Source organism: Erpetoichthys calabaricus, chromosome 1 (genome assembly GCF_900747795.2).
Source record: "Erpetoichthys calabaricus chromosome 1, fErpCal1.3, whole genome shotgun sequence".
NCBI classification, from domain to species: Eukaryota; Metazoa; Chordata; class Cladistia; order Polypteriformes; family Polypteridae; genus Erpetoichthys; species Erpetoichthys calabaricus.
The window spans coordinates 239,224,584-239,248,025 of record NC_041394.2 but is presented as its reverse complement, the minus strand read 5'-3'; the positions used below and the strand labels follow the sequence as shown (position 1 = coordinate 239,248,025).

The 23,442-nt window shown below is 38.9% G+C and overlaps 1 protein-coding gene across 1 annotated transcript in view; it reads left to right on the top strand.

The window, feature by feature from the left end:
* The window catches only part of cog5 (component of oligomeric golgi complex 5), a 507,949-nt gene that overhangs the window by 272,198 nt on the left and 212,309 nt on the right, over window positions 1-23,442 (top strand). Inside the window, exons 8-10 of the mRNA XM_028812938.2 lie at window positions 664-829; window positions 3,545-3,657; window positions 3,766-3,843. Of these exons, the coding sequence (XP_028668771.1) occupies window positions 664-829; window positions 3,545-3,657; window positions 3,766-3,843 (357 nt within the window). The remainder of the gene's footprint in view (window positions 1-663; window positions 830-3,544; window positions 3,658-3,765; window positions 3,844-23,442) is intronic.

Below are 23,442 nucleotides of genomic sequence, written 5' to 3'. Positions count from 1 at the left end.
GACATTTAGGGTGGCAGTAGATGAATGGAAGTTAATCTTGTGAATATTCAGTACTGCATAAATATGGGCCAGCATAACCTGTACATGCATTCTTTCGTATTATATTTGTCCGTATTTCTGCGAGGCAAAATCTAGTTCATTTTTAGTCTGTGTGGACAATGGTAAATTAACAGACTAATGAGAATTTTGCTTTGACTAGATATGCCATTTAAAAAGAACATGTTCTATTTTTGATTTACATACCATACTAAGAGCTTCTTTTTTTAATGTTTCTAACAATCACATAAAATTAATTTTTGAAAATATTGAGGCAATGCATTTATCAATAAAAAAAGATACATTTTCTCCTTCAGAACAAAGACATAGTTAATTGATTGTTCTATAATGTCCAATAATAAAGATTATTTGTAAGTATTTCTAATCCAGTTAAAATTTGAATAACATTTGGATACATATTTTGGATCATGCTCATTTGTTCTGTCAGTGCTTCAATGCACATCTTTAGGATGTGAAAGGAAAACTAGAATTTACAGAGAAAACCCTGTGCAGACGGGTGAGTGTGGGGGGTTAAAACTATGCATAGACAGTGATAAAGTTCGAAATATATGTATGTACAATACATTTGTGTGAATAACATATATAAATTTCCATTTTGCTCTGCAGAATCCTACACAAGTTGGGACAGCACTACAAGTTTTCTACAATCTTGGAACACTAAAGGCCACTGTGAGCAATGTGGTTGATGGGTATTGCTCTGTTTTGGAGGAAAATGTGACTAACGCTCTGGATATCAAACTTTTAACTCAACCCATTCAAGGAAGCACAAGAGGTAGAAGCTCAGCTGTATTATTATTTTAATTTGCTTTTTTAAGAGGTATATATTCTTTGGTAAGAGATATTTTAAATATTTATTTTTTGAATTGTATTTCTTTCACAGCGTTGTTCTGCATGTATTGTACAGTACAACGTGTAACTCCTGTTTTTCAAGTCTAGTCAAAAAAGTATTGGGTATCCAAGAGCCTTTTTCTGATATAGTTATACTCATTCTTGGCTGTCATTTCTGCTGTTTTTTCTATCCCATAACTCTTTAGCTGTTTTAGTGATCATTAAGTTCCTACAACCCTTCCCTACAGTTCTGTTTTTCATCTCTGAAGGGTTGACAACTAAGGCTAGAATAATCCTGAAATCCAACTAACCAGTAGATTGACCTTACACTGTACCTGTATTAGCTTTTTTGCTCACTTCTCTAAAACTGGAGTCTCTTGTAATCCCAATGTAATTCTGGGGTGGAAATTATAAGCAATACGGAAACGTCTTCCACTCAGGTTTGTGGTAAAGTGAGGTTTCCCTGCTGGGATCATTTAAATAAATGATTGCCGCACTCGTGGCTTTAAGGAAGGGGTAGTGGTAATGTGGCAGGAGCAGTTCCTGGGCGCAATGTGGGTGGTCCCGCACCTAAGTGTACAGGTGAGGATCGCCCGTAGCCATAATTGATGCCAGAAGCTGCTAATCATCACACCTGTGCCACCTCCCTATTTTAAAAGGGAGAAGAGCGAGTGCTAGGGAAAAGAGAATGGAGGTTAAAGGAAGAAGGCAGGAAGCGAAAGAGCCAGTGCAGGAGTGAGCAAATGGATGGGAGCAGGCTCGTGAGAGAGAAAGCAGGCAGCTGGGAGAAGAGCCATTGAGGAGAAGTGTGTGGCCGACACTCAGTGGGAGGGCAGTTGGAAGTGGTTGCTCCAGTTGAACAGTTCGATGGGAGCCTGTACATGGCCACGGTACGGAAGGCAACCGGACCTGTTGAAGGTCAGCTGCACCTGCTGATAGGGTGACTCCTCTGCTGCAAGGCCTGTGAGGAATAAGCAGAGGAGCCACCAGAATAAAGTAGACAGCACCGGGCTTTTTAAAAAGAACTTTTCCTGCCTGTATTTTAACCACATTTTTAATGGATTTGTTTTTTAATTTTTAACCTCTACCAATTCACCTTTTTTATGGATTATTTATTTATGGAACTTTGGGCACTGCACTATTTATTTGAACACTGTTTTGATATTTTTTAATCAAAGCACTGTACACTTTTGCACCTTCCCCTTGCTGCATGTGGTGTCCTCATTTGTGTTAGGTTCAAGAGGCTCCCACATCTGGAACGAGAGCATGGAGCAGGACCCGCACAGTCACAAGGTTCCCACATCTAAGATTAGATGCCCTTGAATTTCCCCTTGGGATTAATAAAGTATCTATCTATTTCTATCTATCAATTCTTCCATACACTTAAGTATATTCACACACCAAATGTTCACATACATACACATATATAAACGTCTATGCGTGGAAGTGTCTGTGTCTGTCGGTCCGGTCTGGAAGTGAAAGGTGGAGTCGGGGTAAGGGCTCCACCTCTAAAGAAACACGCTTAGCCTCTAATACACAAGCGAGACGAGCACGTCGGCAAAATGAAACCTCCGAAGAAAGACAAAGTCGCTTAGCCGTTAATGCACAAGCGATGCAAGCACGTGATTTTTACAGCATGGGCTTACGCAGCTAGTACATATACATATATACAGTACATACATATACATATTGTATATACACATTCTATACATATTTACATATACACTGTACTGTACATGCACACACACACTTAAACATATGTATACATTATACCATTATGCAATGGGTAGATATGCCTGTATTTAATTTTTTTTTCCATTTTATGTCTTAAATGGTTCTCTCTTCCCTTTATTTTTATTAACACATATCATGAAAATAAGTTAATTATGTTAAAGGAAAGTTTAAATAAAACAGCAGATGATGTGCAGTTTACTTAATATTTCAAATAAAATGATATCTCAGTTTTTGGTAGTTTTTTGCCAACAAAGTACAGACAAAAGGATAGATGGTAGTGCCTGCTAAGACCGATTCATTTTTGTATTACAAGACAATTCCCTTGTAATTGCTAAGTTACAGAAGTACTTACTCTCTCTACTACATTTTCCACATTATACTTTTTAATCATTCATAATGTAACATATCATTCTCAAACCTGCTTAATTGAATTTAGAATGACAGACGGTCGGATTATATAATTAGCAATAGCATTGAATGAAAGGCAAGAGCTGTCCGTGAATCTTGCATCAAACCCGTCACAGGGGCTATTCATGTGCACAACCATACTCAACCCATCTGTGGTCAATTTAGAATGGCTCATTAGCCTAACATGCACAGTCATTCTTTACTTTATGTAGTATCATAAATAGCATGCAGTGTCACAAGGTCTATTCATATCTGTTCAAAAGCATTACATTTAAGCTTTTACTTTTCATGTTGATGAAACAGGGAATGAAGTAGAGCTATTTTTACTCCCTTTATCCCCAACATAGAGACTGCTTTCATAGTAATTGCATTTTTTACTCATAAATACCTACATAAAAAAAGTTTGATTAAGATGGAATGTGTTCATACCAATGTTTCATAAATGAAGCCCCACTTCTTCATTTCTGAATACTGTGATACTTATTGTCTAATTCCTTTTGTATTTGGTCGTTTTCAGGGGGTCCCGGAAGAGCGGTTATGCCAACTCCAGGAAACACTGCTGCATTCAGGGCTGCACTGTGGACCAATCTAGAGAAACTAATGGACCAGATATGTGCATCCTGTGGTCAGGTACGTTTCAGAGAATGTTTTATCCTGAACTAATAAATGCAGGCAATTAAAAAGTATTATTGATTTCTTAAAAGAGAGGATTTAAAAACCTTAACTTACTTTGAACAGGTGCAGCATCTGCAGAAAGTGCTTAATAAAAAGAGAGATCCTGTTTCTCATGTGTGTTTTGTTGAGGAGATTGCTAAGGTAAGACTAAAATTAACAATTTTTTACTGATTGCATTAAAGAATGCACTGCTTAATTTTCCACTGTTCTTTCTTAATGATTTAGCCCTATGATTTGAATTGTAAATATTCCACAATTTGTGTTGGTAGTATCATACTGAGTGACATCGTATTTTAAAAACATGACTTTTTAAATTAGCTATAGGATTATTTTCTTTTTTAAAAAGCAGTAGCCATCACAGTTTTGTGCAGTTTTGACTTTTGTTTTACACACTATAAAAACAGTAGACACAATCTGTCTTTAAATTGTTTTACTGTGGTAGCTTAAGTGAATTCGGGACCATTCTCTGTTTTAGATATTCTTTAAAAGTACTCTTAATCTAGACCCTAATGCCCCCCAAAAGTTTTGGCATTTGCAACAGCGTAAGGCCCTGCTACTGCTAAGAGAGAAAAGATAATGCATTGAAGAAAGGTGGAAAATGCTGACTTGAACATGGATGTGCTCTTCATAAACCTAATAGAAGATCAAGCATGGTTTATAACAATATTAATTTTCTAAAGAATTTTATACTGGCTGAAGCAATTTGAAATCATATTTTACTGTAAACATATTTGTGTTAAAGCTATGGAATGTAAATGATGATGATGAATTTACTATAGTATGGAACTAGGGGGCTCCGCCCCCTGCTCGCTTCGCTCGCCAACCCCTGGTGTTGGGAAATGACAAAGAGCGTGATGTATGAATGAGATATAGAATAGTGGGAAGGTGTAGATGATGCATATAGAAAGCAAACAATAAAGTGTGTGGCACAGTGTAAAGGTTTATTGGAAAATTTCTTTGTAAACGCCGTTTAAGTGTAAAAGGTAATTCCAGGTCAGAACTTGTAAGGCCAATGAAGATGGTCATTGTCGTGATCACAGTCAACTTTGTCAGAGCTTAGAAAGAGTTGTGTCTCTCCAGGAATTAATGCAATGACTTGGGTATTTATGTTTTCCACATTAATATTTTTTGGACATAATATAGTGTGTTGTGTTAAAAGGGGCATTTGGTCTAATGAGATTGCTGTTCCAAATATCTCTGTAACTAAGTCGTCGCAGATAAAGGCTTGAGGAATTGTAATAATATCTGGGTGAAGTCTATCTGTATTGGTGAGTGTACCATCCCCCAGTTGTAATAACCAATTGTTATGATCTGGATCTGGACATTGCATGTTTTGTACTAACTGTATCTTTTGAAAGCAATGCCAATTGTCTGCGTATTTTAAGGTGCACTGAACAATAGCTGAGTGCATGGCATGTGGAACAATAGCTAAGCACTGTCTAAAATCTCCTCCTAATAAAAGTACCTTTCATCGAAAGGGAATATTATTATTCATCAACATTTGTAGAAGTTTATGAATGGTGTTGAGTAAGTGACTGAATGCCATTGTACATTCATCAATAATTAACAGTTTTGCAAGACGGATGTCACGTGCAGTGCTACTGTTCATGTTCATAGTGGATACCGATTTGTAGGATCTAATGCAGTTCATAAAGTTTTTACTTTCAGGTACATTGTTAGTTAGAAGCTTCTGTAGATATTCAGGATATGAATGTAAAGGAGGCAGTCTAATTTGACCCTTTGGACAACAACGTGTAAATGTATTACTTTGTATTGCCAGTTGTTTTCTTCAGGGAAGTTAAGTGAATGACAATGATTGCAAATGACATTCATTAATCCGAATGAATTTTCCTGAATAGTGGAGTCATTATTGAACGCGTTGTCAGCTAACTGGCGCAAGCGTTTAGCAGGTGTCTGTCGTTGATGTCCATGACCTGTATGTTTTGCTTGTGCCGTTTGAGAGGCGCGTCGTTGTATGTCCAGTATTTGGGACGTGTTGTTTTGGAGCTGTAATCGATTTGCCTGTGCTGTGTGAGAAGCCCGTTGTAGTTTACGGCGTGCATTGTTTGTATTGAGCCTTGCCCGTTTTTGTATGTAGGTCAGTTGAGCTTTCTCTTTTTGGAGCCTGCCTGCTTGTTTTCCGGCATTCCAGATGCGCGGTGTAGACGTCTGCGTTTATTTATTTTGTCCCTTCGCTGTCGTTTCTGTATGTCTGAGACGGGAGGTGTTTCGTTTTGAACCCGTGCCTGTATCGATGCAGCACTGTGAGACGCGCGCTGCATGCGTCTACGTTCATTTTGTACCCGTGATCGTGAATTCATAACTTGTTTGTTCTTCAGCGTTAGATATATGGATAAGTACTAAGGAGGATCGCACTCACTGTTAATATGGAGCCTTTTGTGCGGTTGAACGGTTAATAGTGCCTCATTGTAATGAGATCCACCTATGCTGCATAGTGTGAATTGTGTTTAATCCCGTTATCCTAGCCGTATCGTTTTGTACCCGTGATCGTGAATTCATGACTTGTTTGTTCTTCAGCGTGAGAAATATGGATAAGTAAAAAGGAGGATCACACTCACTGTTAATATGGAGCCTTTTCTGCGGTTGAACGGTTAATAGTGCCACATTGTAATGAGATCCACCTATGCTGCATAGGTGTGAACGTGTTGAGATGACGTATGTTTAATACGGGCGGTTCATTTAGAAATGGGGCTTTGTGTGTCATTTGTTATTTATGTTAGTGTGGTCGTTGGTCTGAATCGTCGTTTTTGTGTACGTTTGGTGTGCTATGTCCATAGTCTGTCCCGTTTTGTGTCCAATGGGCTTTGTGTGGTGCTCGCGGCTTCTTTTTTTTTGTGTGGTAGGGGCTTGTTGAATCGTCCTCTTTGTGTGTGTCCTGTTTCATGTGCAATGGGTTTCGTGCACAGCGCCAGCGTCTGACTCCTTTTTTCTGTGGTCTGACTCCTTTTTTCTGTGCGCGGTGCCTCATTTCTTATTTTACGTTGCATTCCATCCGGTTCCTGTTGCTTGCGGGAGGGGGGGGGGGGGATTTGTGGGGCGCCTGCGCAGTACGTCTTTTGCGTCCACGGCCCATTGCCGGATGTCCCTGCGTCCATCCGGTTTATCATTCTCGGTTAGTAATGTGGATTCATCTATTCACACTCAGAAAAAAGCATTACCACTTTATACTATATTGTAGAAATTCAAAGAGATACACCTCTGACCCATGAGGAGGTAAAGAGAACTGTATTGAGTATCACATAACTCATTTATCTTAGTTTATCTTAGTTGAAGACCAGTGACATTTGGTCACATGTTATGTTCCATCTTTTCAGATTTTGGATTTTTTTTTTTCTTATTTCTGGAATTGTTTGCTTTGTTAATCTGTATGCATAACTACATTGTATGTATTGGGTACAGTTTTTATTATTAAGCATAAGTAATATAAGTCTTCATGCTACGGTTAAAAAGGTTTTCACACTTGGAACACTTTAAACAATTTTGCACCCTAAGACTTCATTTTTGAATATGACACAATTAAAATCAAAGCTACATTATAATTGAATTGAAATGTTATCAAATGAGCAACAGCATCAGGTGGCATCTTCTATAGATGGGACAATGTAAACAGAGTAACAAAATGCTTTTACCCTTCATGTTGAAAGTGAAGCAGAGATATTTTTAATCTTTATCCCCAACAGAGAGATTGCTTTCATAGTAATTGCAGTTTTCACACAAAAATGCATAAATAAAATAAGTTGGTTATTTTTTCCACAGGGCAGCATGAAGGAGACTGTTCTTGATATATTTGAGTTTGAATGGTGACATGATAAGATATGGTAGCTTTATAATGCCTGTAACATACTGAAAATGAAAAGTTCTTTTTATTTTGAATACTCATAAAATTGTGCAGTGATCCCCAAACAGCTGATTAATAGTTACTGTAAATAAGTGGCAAATATAACAGCAAGAGGCTTCACAAATTGGACTTTAAAGAAGGCAGAAAAATAAGAAAATTACATGACTAATATAGTTTATGAACTGCACATGGCCTCTTAATTAAAGTTAAGTTTTTTGTTCTCTTTTTTCCTTCCACCATCTTTGATATTAACACTTGCTTATTTAACCATTCAGTCATGTAATTTACTAGTTAATTTAATATAGATGATAGGTTATTAAAATTCATTGAAAAATCAGGTTTCTAAATGAATAGTTTGAAGAGTCTACTAACACTTTCTCATTTCAGTTTCAGGGTTTTGAAGTCGGTTTTTATTCTATAGAGTGAAATCTTTGCCTACACCACAATATTTTTGGGGCTTGCCCTTCATTTATACATTATAACCTCACTGATGCTATACATTAAAAGACAATGTAATTGCAATTGTGTTTGAATTCTGAAATGCTGATGGAGGATCAGCTGGGCAAAATCACTGAGTGAGCTGCTATCTATTTAGTAATGAGGAACTGCAAAGAGCAAAGTAAAGTAAAACGGGAGGGATGAGTTTAATAATAAGGGATCATGAGCATCTAGGTGATGAAATGCTATATATTTCTCTTAAATACCTTGGGGATGTGGTAGTGAACCAAAATCTTCCTTGATCTGAATGGTTTATTTAAAATTAAAATTATGGAACAAAATAGGAGATACACTTATTATTACACTAAATTTTCACCATCATCTCAAGGACCACAGCTATTTGTAATGCCAAACGTCTCTGCCTGAAAGGCTATCATTTTTCTAAATTATGCAGTGGTGCACCACCTTTTGTAATAGGCTATATTTTCAACTCTGTGTCATTTGGTCATTGATTAAAAAAAATGCACAGTAAATACTGTATGCAATAATTACTCGATCCATTATTTAGATTTTACCTAAGTATTAATTATGCATCTTTCTGGATAAAGATCAGACTCTGCTGTAGTTTGACTTAATCATTTGCCACAGCATATTCAGAAATAAAACCTGACTGCTTGTAATCATTTAATAAATGCCTATAAGTTTATGCTTTTTAAGTTTTATAAAATTTTTATTTAGTGTACATAATGCAGAGTAAATTCAAAGGGCTTTTACCAGTTTGCTATAGATTAAAGCGATTAAATGACAATTTTGTCATTTGTGTATCCATAATGTCAGACCCTTCTTGTAAATGGCACATTGACTTTGTGTTTTAATTTCCAGTGTCACACAAGAGATAGGTATAAATTGCAACAACTTAGGCATGGGAAAAGAAATTTATTGAAATAAATTCCTAAATCTAACTGAGGTGTCAGTATATCATGTTTGGGGATATTTGTAATTACTTTGGCCTGTACCTTGGAGTGGGTCTGAAACACAAGCAGAAACTGCAATAGCAGTTTATCATATCCAGATCTTTACTTTTGTAAGTTAGGTCCAACCCTTCTCTGGGACTCTGGTGTCCTTGCGCTCTGGTAAATCAACAGGACCTAACTGTTTGCCTACTGAACTTCTTTCTGCTTCTTGGAAAACATTAGCAACGCCATATAGTACTGTATATGCAGATGCTGAACTCTGCTGTCTTGTCCTCCAAATTGAACCCTTCAGTTCATTCAGCCATGATTGCCCTTGTCCTATGAGACACATAAAACAACGAAAGAGTCAGGGGACTACTGTATTGCTCAATCTCTTTGATGAACTCTGATGTAAAGCAACATAGAATGCTCCTTGGGTACTGTCTGCAGCTTGTTACTCATAAATTAATTCTCCTGGATCAGACTGCTTTTATCTTTTGTCCAAGCAGCAGAAAATATTTACAATCCTCTACATATGATAGAAAATATGGCACTTGTTCCAGAGAAGGCCTTTCAACACATAAATTAGAGTTTTCACTATAAGGTTTTATTCTCAGTGGGGTTTTATATAGTTATGTTATATTGATCGAGTTATACTCCTCCACATGCTGTTAATTCTCAAAAATGCAACTATTTCTCGACCCTTTCACATTAAAAAAAAAAAAAAAAGCCAGACAAGGCTGAAATCAGTCCACTTCATTTTTACTGTCTCACTAGACCCCCTTTTTATCACCCTTTGTTATATGGACTTTGTCCCTACTATTGCTGCTTGTGGCTGCTGTAATAAAATTTCTCTGTATGCAGATTTTTTTGGCAATGCCCCTTCTGATCTTTTTCATAAACGTAGTTTGTTCAGTACATTTCACACATTGTCTGTATATAAAATTAATTGGTATAAACCACCTAAAAAATTTAATTTGCTATGTCATCACTGTACTCTTCCATAATACATTCCTTTTGGTTTATTCATTTAAATATTTGGGAATTGACACCTCTTTTTTCTTGCAGAACATAGTAACTGTTACCATTGTCATTATGTCTTTAAGAGTAGCATAGATTCCCTTTCTTTCACTGTAATTTTATTTTGGATTGATCAGTTTTTGAAATGAACATAGTCCTGCATTTTAGATTTGTTGTTGTTGTTGTTATCCCCGTGTGAATATTGATCTGTTGTTAGATATCTTTTCTCTGCCTTTCTTTAGAATGATAACAGACCTTACATTAATCACTCTATTCCAGGAGTGGGGAAATGTATTTGATGGCAAACAAAATTGTCAATAATGACTCATATAGTGGACTGTATATAAAATATAAGTGTGACTATGAACCTAGGTAATCAAGCACAGGGGTCAATGACAAACATCAACTTTAAGGTACATGTTCCAAGAAATGGTTTAATTATAAAACATTTTTATTAAAAGCAATAGTAATGCTGAAACACCAATAAGATGGTGTGAAGGACACCGGCCAAGAATCTTACCCTGCCGGGCTGCCCATAGTCTGGAAGGACGGGGAAGACAGCTTGCGCTGGGCTTTGTTCCCTACCGAGGCGCTAGATTGTAGCACCCTTGGACTACAGCATTGCCACAGATTCCCACAGGGCATCTTGGGAATTGAAGTTTGTTGACTCAGCCCTCTTCCCTGGGTGCCACCAAGGGTTGCTTAAAGGATTGCTGAGCCCTACTTGGTCGTGCTGCAACATTACCTGGAATTGCTTCTGGGGATTACATAAAAGGAGCTGCCTGCCTCAACTCCGGGAGCCAGAGTTGTGAGGAGGTGTACAAAGCATGCAAGGGAGGAGGAGAAGGGAAGAAATGAAAGCTTCACACAATTAAACCCTTTATTCACTAGATCACTTGTGTCTGAGCCTGTGTGTTGGGTGTTTTACAGAGAGCAATTGTAAGGCACAGTAATTTTACTATGACAATATTCTAGTCATGAATCTGGTCGTCCCAACAATTAATTCATTGGAAAGATTTGTATCTGCTAGTTCACTTCAACTTTTATTTTTAATAATTTTATTTGAGAAAAGGCCTGTTTGCAACCGTATGTGTTACCAAATAATGAAGTAGTGGACACAGCAGGCTTGTAAAGCATTGGAATCAAATCCTGAGTAATGTACAATCTTTACAGATCAAGCAAAGAAACTGGTAAACTTATCTCTGAGTTTACAATTCTACTGGAGTTCAGTTGGTTTAAACCAGAGGACTCTGGAACATTGTCCACATTAGCAGAAAAAGGGCTTGAAGAAATTGCAAGTCTGTCTCATGGCACCTAAAATCCCGAAAGCCATGTTTAAATTCATGATGAAGGAGATCAGCCTGAGCTTGTACATGTATCAAAGTCCTCACATCTCTCTGAACACTGATCTTTAAAGTTAGAAAGGTCAACAGGTTTGGCTTGTTGCAGTTGAGGTTCTTGTTAAAGCTTGAAAAATTGAGAAAAGAAAACAGCTCTGTACCAAAATTAAAATGAGCTCACCTGGAAAGCCATTAACTATTTTCATCCTCTAACTTGGTAATGAAGCATCTGAAAAACTCTGATTCTCTGACAGCACTCTCGAGGTGTCACTGTCTGTGCAAGCGTCTTATTTCTTATCTCACCAAACACATGGGTTGAAGTACAAGAATAATCTGTCTTGGTCAATCTGCTACTGGAAAACCGATTTCCTTCTAACTTTCATCTTTCGTAAACAGCGTTCTTAGTAATAATTACTGTGCTGAAACTTGGAGTCACACCCAGAACCCCACCTTTAGGCAGGGCACTGCAAACCAAATCAATCACTGATAAAAGTGGCCTTGTGCAAATTCATATTTTTTTTATAGACGTACACACGACAAAGGCAAGAAAGCGGCTAAAATAATATGCACTTCAGTGCTAAAGAATGTTCTTATTTGTAGGGTAAAGGCTTCATTTATTTCATTATTTTAGATGACACCCCAAGGAGTTATCACTCTTACACCAGCCAACAGTGGTGTCATCTTCTTAAGAACACCTCACAAGGGCCGGAATATTAGATATTTCTATGAGAAGCCCGAGGGCTATAGATTGCCCCATGGGACCCGGCTGTCCTTTACAGCGTGTATACTTTAAAGACTATCCATATTTAAGTCTGTCACTGAAGCATTTAAAGTAAATGTGTTTGTAAACAGATGATAAAAGACAGAAAGGCAATGGGCCAACTTAAAGAAATGAGCATTTCTTCCTCTTCAATGAGGTCTGTTTTTCATAGCTATAATACAGTACATATTTTCTAATCTCTGTTAAAATGCATACATTAATGGTCTAGATATACTGTACAATATGTATTATATGAAAAAGTGTCACAGTTGGAAAAATAAGTAATAACTTATATCAATATCTGTTTTTAAGGCTAAGGCTTTATTGATTAACTTGGCAGCATGCAGATAGTAAATTAACACCCTAAAGCTTTATAAAGAACTAGCAACATTTATAATCTGCAGTTTGTTTTCTTACAGAATTTGTTATTTTTTAATTGTTAATTATATCTCTACTCAAAGGAACACAAGTCACAGAGTCTGTATTTTATATCATTTTTACACCCTTAGATGTTCAGCGTCTCATTAAAACTGGAGGTTTACTTCCCATGAATTTACTGTATAGTCTTTAAATATTTTTAGACAGACCGTATTGTTTGTGACAAAGAAAATGTTTACACTGCCAGGCAAATTTAAATAAGTTCTCCTGCTGTGCATGTAATGAATAAATGACATGCTTAACAAAAATAAATCATGCTTTGAGCAAAATAAACATACTGTACAATCCCTTTGTGTAATGTTGCAAGGCTAATACTTAGAATTTAACACTGAAGGAGAACAATAACAATTTACAATCAGATTTTCTTTTAGGTTTGTTTTTAAGGTCCCCAACATTGTTTAAAATACCACACATTTCCTGCATATATATAGAAAAAAAAGAAACACTTTGCACATACTGGCTGAAGTATGTACCCAAGAGATACTAATACTAATCTATCAAGATAGACTAGATGATAATTGTCTGAGCAAGTTTTGCCCTTCTCTTGTGCAAACACCTGGAAATGCTGATCACAGTCCTATGGCAATGCAATGGGAAGTTGGGGATGTAAAAACATTTCAGTAGCACCAGAAAAGTACATGTGCTTAGTTCAATGACTACCTCATTATGAAAGGACAGTCACCTTAAACATTTGTGTAAACTTTATTTCAACTTTACAATTGTAAATGTCACCCCATGTACTGTTTCCCAAATATGAAGAAATTAACTCAAACTAAGATGGTCTTTTTCAAGAAATGAAACATGAACTTCTTTCACAAAACTATATAATCCTGTCTAGTAACACTTGTATATCACACATTAGTCATTAAATATTAGTGGCTGAAAGAGTTTAACCAGACTGTTTGGGCCTGCCTTACACAAAGATGGTTGATTTAGCTTGGCTAAATAAACTATTTACTGTGCCTTTTATAAAGAATATATTAAGCAGCACTCTATTCTGTAAAAAAAAAAACATTTAATCACACTGTTCCGTTACTACTTTTTTTTTATTCTTCGGGCAGATACTGCAGAGAAAACACACAAGTACCCCATAAGTGTTACACTTTCAATCTTTCCTAAGCTATAAACTTTAGGGTGTTAATGGATGGAAACAGTGAAAAAAAGAAATGAATCTTCTAATACACAGTAATGTCATGCCAAGGCTCAACTGAATATGTCAAAGTAAGTAAAAGTATCTGATCATATACAGTGGGTACGGAAAGTATTCAGACCCCCTTCAATTTTTCACTCTTTGTCATATTGCAGCCATTTGCTAAAATCATTTAAATTAATTTTTTCCCTCATTAATGTACACACAGCATCCCATATTGACAGACAAAAAAAAAAATTTTTGAAATTGTTGCAGATTTATTAAAAAAGAAAAACTGAAATATCACATGGTCCTAAGTATTCAGACCCTTTGCTCAGTATTTAGTAGAAGCACCCTTTTGAGCTAATACAGCCATGAGTCTTTTTGGGAAAGATGCAACAAGTTTTTCACACCTGGATTTGGGGATCCTCTGCCATTCCTCCTTGCAGATCCTCTCCAGTTCTGTCAGGTTGGATGGTAAACGTTGGTGGGCAGCCATTTTTAGGTCTCTCCAGAGATGCTCAATTGGGTTTAAGTCAGGGCTCTGGCTGGGCCATTCAAGAACAGTCACAGAGTTGTTGTGAAGCCACTCCTTCGTTATTTTAGCTGTGTGCTTAGGGTCATTGTCTTGTTGGAAGGTAAACCTTCGGCCCAGTCTGAGGTCCTTAGCACTCTGGAGAAGGTTTTTGTCCAGGATATCCCTGTACTTGGCCTCATTCATCTTTCCCTCGATTGCAACCAGTCGTCCTGTCCCTGCAGCTGAAAAACACCCCCACAGCATGATGCTGCCACCGCCATGCTTCACTGTTGGGACTGTATTGGACAAGTGATGAGCAGTGCCTGGTTGTCTCCACACATACCTCAGTGCAAGACACATGACAGCCCGCATGGAGTTTGCTAAAAGACACCTGAAGGACTCTGAGATGGTGAGAAATAAGATTCTCTGGTCTGATGAGACCAAGATAGAACTTTTTGGCCTTAATTCTAAGCGGTATGTGTGGAGACAACCAGGCACTGCTCATCACTTGTCCAATACAGTGTACAGTGCAATCCATATGTATTTTTAGTTTGGCTCTCTATCCAAGCACGCTGATGTTGAGAGGAAAAAAGGATAGGAAGTTTTAGTATGGAGTTTAATCATTAAATCACAAATATTTACATAAAAATAGGTGAATTATATAGGAATTGCTGCACTTCTTATATGTAGTGTTCCCCCAACCAAAGGAACCAAAAGTAATTGGATAACTTAATATTATCCTAAATAAAATTGCAATATCTAATACTGTAAATCCTTTGTAGTCAATGACGACCTGAAGTCTGAAACCCATAAACATCACAAGGCATTGGGTTTCTTCCCTGGAGATGCTCTGCCAGGTCTGTGCTATAACCATCTTCAGTTCTTACTTAACACAGTGACTTATTGGCTTTAGTCTTGTCAGATTTAGGTCAGTTGATCGACTCTGCCATTCTAGAAAATTCCTAATTTTGGCTGTGAAGATTTTTGGGTGCTTTAGTATGCTTTGAGTCATTGTCCTACTACATTTACTTACTTATTTGACTGACACCTTTATCTAAGGTGATTTACAACATTTATGATACAATTAGTTACATTTCTTTTTTGGTTTTCCAATTGTAGCACAGGTGGGTGAAGTGACTTGCTCAGGGTCACACATTGTTAGTAGTGGGATTTAAACCCACAACCTCCGGGTTTGAAGTCCAAAGCCTTAACCACTACACCACACTGCCTGCATTGTGAATCACCATCCAGCAAGTTTTGATATATTCTTTTGAATCTGAGCATATACAATGTCTCTGTATACCTCAGAATTCTTTGTTACCAACATGTACAAAGGAACCAGTTCCAGAGGCAATCATTCATGCCCAAGTCATAATACTACCTCCACCATGTTTCACAGAGGAGGCAGTATTCTTAGGATTATGAGCTTTCCCTTTCTTTCTTCACACCTTTCTCTTTCCATCATTCTGATACAGGTAAAGGTGAATCTTCATTGCCTCTGTCCAAGATATTGTCCCCGAAAATATTTACATTTTTGATGCACCTTTTAGCAAACTATAAAAGGCTTACCAGTGGGTTGCATCTTGTAGAGAACCATTGGAATTTATGCTCCTGCAGTCTTCTCTTTATGGTCGTCTTGGAGAGCTACACTTACATCTGTAGAAAGGTACAGCCCGGACACAAACAGGCAGACACGTTGCAGTCCATCACCACACGTTTATTTTCACTATTATTGTACATAAGTCACTAAGTGCACCGCCACCAACAAACCCCAACAGTCTCCCAAAGTCCTGGCTTCTCCTCCAAGCCGTCTCTTCACTATCCACACACTCAGGGCCTCTCCTTGCCGCCTCCTCTGACCTCGTCCACCTCCTCACCCGACTCCAGCCTTGATTGCAGGGTGGCGGCTCCTTAAATAGGCGGCTGATTGAGGGCCGCACCCGGCCACCTGCCACATGACTCCCCCGCTAGCTGAGACCTCCTGGGACCAGCGAACCATTCCGGGAGGACGGGAACCCCTCGGCGGCAAGCCAACACACTGTAGCCTAGGGCCCGATCCTGCAAATCCAAAAGAAAAACAAGGGCGGAGGCGTTGCCCTGACGCAGCCCCTCGGCTCGTCCTCAGCTGGGCCAACGCTCTCGGCCCCGATCGGCGCCCCGATGCTCCCTTTCTCGGCTTCCCAGCCCGAGCAGTCCGTGCTCCCCGCTCTGTTTCCACCTCTCCAGCTGCGGGATTCTCCTCTGCCTCCGCAGAGGACGGCCCTTTGCGGGACACGCGCACCCAGCAGCATGTCCTCGCTTATCGGAGGAACTGGCTTCCCCAAGCCGCTTCCTCCGTTTACTTTGGGACGCCGCGACGGTTCGGATCTGCCCATTGTAAGAGGGCAGACCCAGCCCCGCTGGCGTCCGGAGCTTAACGGGGTCGGTCTCCCTTACCTTCCCCGCTGTGCCTCTCCGTCCAGGAGCTCCTGCAGTGCGCCGATCCTCTTCTGCCTGCGGCTCTCGATCCGACGCCACTGCCATCCCTCCTGAGTCCAGCGTCTCCGCCCGGAGGGCACATCGCTCGGCCGGCGGCGACAGCACAAGGCGCAGTTGTTCTTGCAGCTCCTGCAATATCGCCGCCAAGGAGAGAGAAGCAGACGGCGGTGGGCTTACCTCGCGAGTAGTTCCACTCACCGGCTGCTCTCTGTGGACACTTCCTTGCTGCCCACTCGGGTTTCTTCTCGGCACGAGATGGACATTCCCTGCTCCCGCCTCTGACCAATCGTTGGCGGGAGGACAGGACACGCTGCCCAATCCCGTGCCTGCTACGAGGAGGGACCTTCGGTCTGCGGCCTCCTCACCCTCATTCCACACTTGAGGGCGAGGTTCTGGGCAGCTCCGCGGCTGCAGCATCTCCATCCAGGCAGCTCTCCTAGCTGCCGCCGCGCTCCCAAGCTGCCCCTGAAACACAAAGTCTGACACCGGACCGCTAACGGTCCGCGACACTGTATTCCCCTGTGGGGTTCGGTGCACGCCGCCCCTGCGGCACGTGGGTGAGCTCGCCTGCTGTGCCGGGCCTTCCACAGACAATTTTTTGAATGCAGGTCTGCACCTTGCGCCAGGTGCAGCCTCCTGCCGACTACGCCACTGTAGAAAGGTACAGCCCGGACACAGACAGGCAGACACGTTGCAGTCCATCACCACACGTTTATTTTCACTATTATTGTACATAAGTCACTAAGTGCACCGCCACCAACAAACCCCAACAGTCTCCCAAAGTCCTGGCTTCTCCTCCAAGCCGTCTCTTCACTATCCACACACTCAGGGCCTCTCCTTGCCGCCTCCTCTGACCTCGTCCACCTCCTTACCCGACTCCAGCCTTGATTGTAGGGCGGCGGCTCCTTAAATAGGCGGCTGATTGAGGGCCGCACCCGGCCACCTGCCACACATCCTATAAACTGTTATTTATCTGGTTACCAGCCAAAAAGCACTTTTTCTTTACAAGTGAAAGCATGTTTCTGTCATCCGCTGCAATAGTATTCTACTAGGGGGCTTTGCCCCCTGCTCACTTCGCTCGCCAACCCCCTGTGCTTGGTGTTCCGGATACACACCTTTAAGATTGTTGCTATTTAATTCATTTCACTTTTATTTCAGAACTTACGTAAAAACAATATTTGGAATCCTTTGAGTCCCAATGTCCTGAATCCTTTAAATGAGGTCTGTGAGACATGTGTTTAATGACTGTGTACAATAATTGAGGATAGGTTTTGGAATTACAGCACAGACAAAGCGATCCACATCATCAGCAGTTATTAATTTGTTTTGGAAAGTAAGCAATAAATGCATGTGAGGTAAAACAGCCTTACAATATTTACATTCATCTGACATATCACCTGTGTCCATATATTCGATCACTATTCGCCGTTTAGTTATTTCTCAGAGTAATAATTTCTCTTTTTTTGCGCTAATGCAATGTTTACGTTCTTTGTTTGACACTGTCGTTTATTTCTGCTTTCATTTTCTGTATCTTGCTCTGAATGTGTTTCGTGCCCACGTTTTTGTTTGAGTCTTTTGAATTCCAGTTTTCATTATCTGTAACCTGCTCTGCATGTGTTTGGCCTCCTTGCATTATAACCTCTTTATGACGTTTTACTTTGTTGTCTACTCTGTCTTTCGCCTACCCCCGGCGTTTTGAATCCGTGCCTGCTGTTTACCGTTAGTAATATGGGTAAGTAATATGGATGATTGCACTTACTGTTAATATGGAGCGTTTTCTGTGGCTGTACTGTTAATAATGCATCACTGTAATGAGATTCACCTATGCTGTATAGTTTGTATGTGTGAGGATGACGTACGTGTAATACGGATCATTCGTTTATTCTTATTACCCATCAGGTGTTGCGCCTGTGTCATCTGTGGTTGTACTGTTAATATTGTATTACTGTAATGTGATTCAGATATGTTGTTTTGTCCGTATTTGTCGGGTTTCTGTATGATGTCGGGTGTTTGCTTGCGGTTTTTTAGAAGTGCGTGGATTCTGCTGTGTAGTGTGGATGTTTATTGTAGTTGCGCGTTGTAGGAGAATGCGTCTTTCGTAGTATCTGGCGATTTCCGTACTGCAAGTCGCTTTCCGTACTATCTTGGGCTTGATTTGTCAACCCTTGTGGAGTCCGTAGTCTGTACTGTTTCACTCTGGGTCAGGGGGCTGACTCCTGTGTTTTGTGTGGTGGTGTCGTTGCCTCATTTCTTATTTCTGTCATTTTTGAGCCGGAAATCCTTCGTTCTTGGTGGATCGCACGTTAGTTGAGCTGTGTTGTTTTTGAGCCATTACTCCTGCGATCTTGGTGGATCGTGCTGTTTCGTTTTTGAGTTTATGGGCGCGTTGCCTCATTTCTTATTTATGTTAATGTGTGTAGTCTGTCCCGTTTCACTCTGGGGCGTGGGTCTGACTCCTGTAACCTGCTCTCCACGTGTTTGGCCCCGTTCTTTAACCTCTTTATGATGTTTTTTTTTGTTTCCTACTCTGTCTTTTATTTCTGACCTTGCTTTATCCTGCTTGCAGCATGTGAGACGGTTCGTAGTCTCACCTGTTTCGCTTTGGGGGGGGGCTTTGTGTGGTGCCTGCGCACGTTCATAGTCTCTCCCATTTCACTCTGGGGAGGGGGGCTTTGTGTGGCGCCTGCGCACTATGTCTCCTGCGTCCACAGGCAGGTCCCTGTGTAGTATTCTACGGTCTGCGTGGCTACTTGGTATTCATGAGCTCACCAGTATGTTCTTTCTTTTTTAATTATGCACAAAACAGTTGATTTTGGCCAACCTTATAGCAAAGTTTTTGCTATATCACATTGTTCAGCTTCATGATGGTCTGCTTTAATAGCATTAACAGCAATTTGATCCTCATGTTGCATGACAACAGTAACAGACTCCAAATGAAAATACCACACTTAAAAGGCTTACAGAATCAATTGTGCATGACTTAACAATGCAATAATACACACACTTGGTCAGGGAAGAGTTATTGTCCAATTACTTTTAGTTTCTTAAAATAGGGGGTAGAGGTACGTATAAGAAGAATTTACTATACAATTCATTTATTGTTTTATGTAGATACACTCAATTTAATATTGAAAGTCAACTTTAGAAGTTCATATGCTTTATTTCATTTCAATTCCAATGTGCTTGGGTAGATAACATCACTAATAACAATTGTGTCATTGTCCACATACTTCCTTGACTACACTGTAGGTATTACTGCTGTTGATAAACTTTTAGCGGATCTGAAGTAAAGGCACCATTTTTCTGTATCTTGTAATGACTGGGAAAAGAGATACAAATTAATGGACTGTCACATGCTCACCTTTCTGTCATTGTAAATATAGCGACAAGTACTTTTCAGACTAGTTTAAAATGGAACAGTAAAAAAAAATGAATGAAATAAGAGAATCAATATAAGAAGATAAACAAATCCAGAAAAGTTTAATTTGTCACATTTTAAAGAAATGGGCATAAGAAGGTTGAAATGCCTTTTTTATCAATAAAATTTTGAAATTACAGTTTAGTTCATTAATTATATTTATGTTTCCAAAAATGTTCTTTAAATATAGCTCTGGGGCAAAGCTAATTTGAAAGTTTAAAGCTTCAGATTAATTAAAAGGGATATTTTGGACGCTTCACTTATTGCATTTATTATTAATTAAAAATTATTCCGATATGAGTTTTTCAAAACTAATTTAATGAATTCATACAATTATTGTATTTCAGTTCACTGAGCACTAATCCTGATACAGTATTTCTCCTTATCATAATTTATTTAACTATTTGCTGATGGACACAGTCTAAATTTACTCTCATACCATTTTCATCTTTACACTAATAAATAGATGTATTTACTATATGAAGTAAATTATGATTACTTGGTAGTTGGGCTCTGAGCTGGAGTGATTTTAAGGTTATGAGGACTGCTAGAATATATATGTTTTTATACATACAGGAAATATGATTAATATTGCAGTTTATATAAAAAAAACTATGCTGACATCTTTGAACATAGTCATTCCATTTCGGACTCAAGACCTCTCTCTGCAACTGGATGTTGGACTTTCTTACAGGGAGGCCACAAAATGTGTGGGTCGGCAGTAACACCTCTAAGACCATCACGTTGAGCACGGGGGCCCCACAAGGGTGTGTGCTCAGCCCGTTGCTCTTTACCCTGTAGACCCACGACTGTGTACAAATCTACAGTTTCTATCACTGAGTTGATGCAGTTTATCTCCATTTTTTGCACAAGAGCAGCGATGACCACAGTTGGTGCTGTGGTTGATGCCTGTTCATAATTATTTGTTGTACTGGCAATCAAAGATACGATGACCAGTGACTGCTTTATGGTGCCAAGCAGAGTTACGTTGTGGTGCAGCAGTCTATTAGCCAGCAAAAGCGCTGTGAAGAAGTTGTCTGCTGTTACGCTTCTGCCTTTGTCCAGTGTGATAGCAGTCATGGACCATTGTATCGTTGATTGCCTTTACAACAAATAGTTCTGAGCAGGCATCATCTACAGTACCAACTGTGGTCATCGCTGCTCTTGTGAAAAGAATGGAGATAAACGGCATCAATTCAGAGAGGGAGAGGCAAGTTCCTTGTATCATGTGAACGTCACTGAGATAATAAAACTGAATAATAATTAAAAAAAAAAACGCTAACTTTTACAAGTATCCGAAATTGACATCGGGTGTTACAGAATCAAATCAAATGTATGTTTTTATTATATTATAGTAATATAATAATAATAGCAGCTCACTACTCAAAATGTGAAGTGCTGGGACTCGAACTGGCTACCTTTTGGTGATAAGGCAGCAGTTCTTAAGGTGGCCCAGGATTACGAGTTTTTTCTTAGGCTTCAGGGATTCTAGTGTTAAGTTCTGAGTATTTTGCGTTTCACTTGACTTCAGCTGCCTGGGTGGGGGATGAGTGAGCAGGCTATCTGTTGCCAGTGCTGATTGACATTTTTGTAAAACAAACATGCCATTGACAACCTCCCTCAAGAAGTGTATAAGGCACAGCAACAGACACGGTGCAAAAATGCTATGTCTGAACTGTCCTGAGAGTCCCTGGTCATCCCAGCACATTATGTTGCCACCACAACCCATCCCAGGAAAAGCATAACAAAAATGATGAAGGTGGCCAAGTGCTCATTCTGCAGACTTAGTAAATCCACAAGTAATTTTTTTTCTTTTATGCTTAAAGTGGGAGTCAAGAATTTATACTTCTGCTCTTTGGAAACAAGACAAGTACTCTATACAGACCAGTAACTGCATGTTGTTGTCGTCCACTTTTGCTTTAATTTTCAGCAGTCACATTTAAGACAATGCGTGGTATCATTAATCCATAGTGAATCTCTTAATTTTTGTAACTTTTATTTTGAGAGAAGCTGCTTTATCTAAAACCTGTTTTGCATTCTTGTTTTAGGGTATTTGTTAGTGATTAGTTTTAGCATTAGTCTCATGATTTAGGTTTCATTTTCTCATCTTTTACAATCAGAATAAAAGCTACTTTAAAAAGATAAAAACATCTGGCAAAACCTCAATTAATGGAGTGCTGGCATATTTTTGAGCAGAGTTTCAGCTTAGAAATCAAATGAGATTTTCTTATCCAGGTAAGGTTATAAAGTATACCTACTTTATTTTATAAGAAACAGATCTTTAATAACATTTTAAGTTGCTGTAATGTGAAGGAATCATTTTTCATATGTTAAAAGCACAATAATCTTGTACATTCTATATAAAGTGAACATGAACCCCTACATTCTTTTGAGACCCAAACAGTATGAATTGGCAGTGGCCCATGCTGAGCCATTTTGCTTTTTTATATAACAGAAAGGAGCAAAATTCACTATATTACATTGCCAGTACTAATAATGGCAATACGATAAAATAAGGTGCATTCTGGAAATGTAAAGGTTCTGGTGTCATATTGAAACACTGAATGGCAATTGTTGCTCAAATGTAATACAGTCAGATAGCATATAAAAGCGAAGGTTCATTAATGATTTTAAAACAATGAACTGCACAACATCAAATTTCAGAATGCAGTTTTCTATATTTAAGCAGCAACCAAGACTCATTGCAGCTTTAATCTAAATGATCATTTTTGATATTTTAAAATTTATTAAGTTAACGTATTTTAATTATACATTGTACCAACACATGATACTATTGCATATTGCTTGTAACAAGTGTAACCTGAAACTTTCTAAATGCATTACCAGTATTAAGCTAAAACAAGGTAAGCACTGCATTGTACCTAAGTTTCTTCAGCTGAACTCAGACATGTCATACTTTGCATGTCCATAGATTCAGTTATGTGAATTAAGCTGTTGTGCACTCCAAAACCATATACTGCATACAGTAAAAATTATACCATATTTTAGTATCTCTGAAACTGTTAAATTATATTTATATGAAACTGTAATGAAGGCAAAATTAATGTAGGGTGTTGCAATAGACTTTGGCCAGAAATATACAGCTTATTAAAACATGATTAATTTATCATCATTACATTCTTGCCATCAGGAGTACAAGCAGGTGAATGTAAAATATAATTAATCTCAAAAAATGTAAGGCATACTTGTTTGGTTTTGATTTTAACTTGTTGCAGCTTTTAAGTTTCATTTCATTTTCTTTTTAGTCTATTTATTAGTTATTAAGAAATGAGGCAGCTATGACATTGTATCTATCTTCCTTTATAACACTTTTAGCATGATTTTGAAGAGTAATGGCAGTAATGTTTCTCGGTTAATATTTAAACAGTA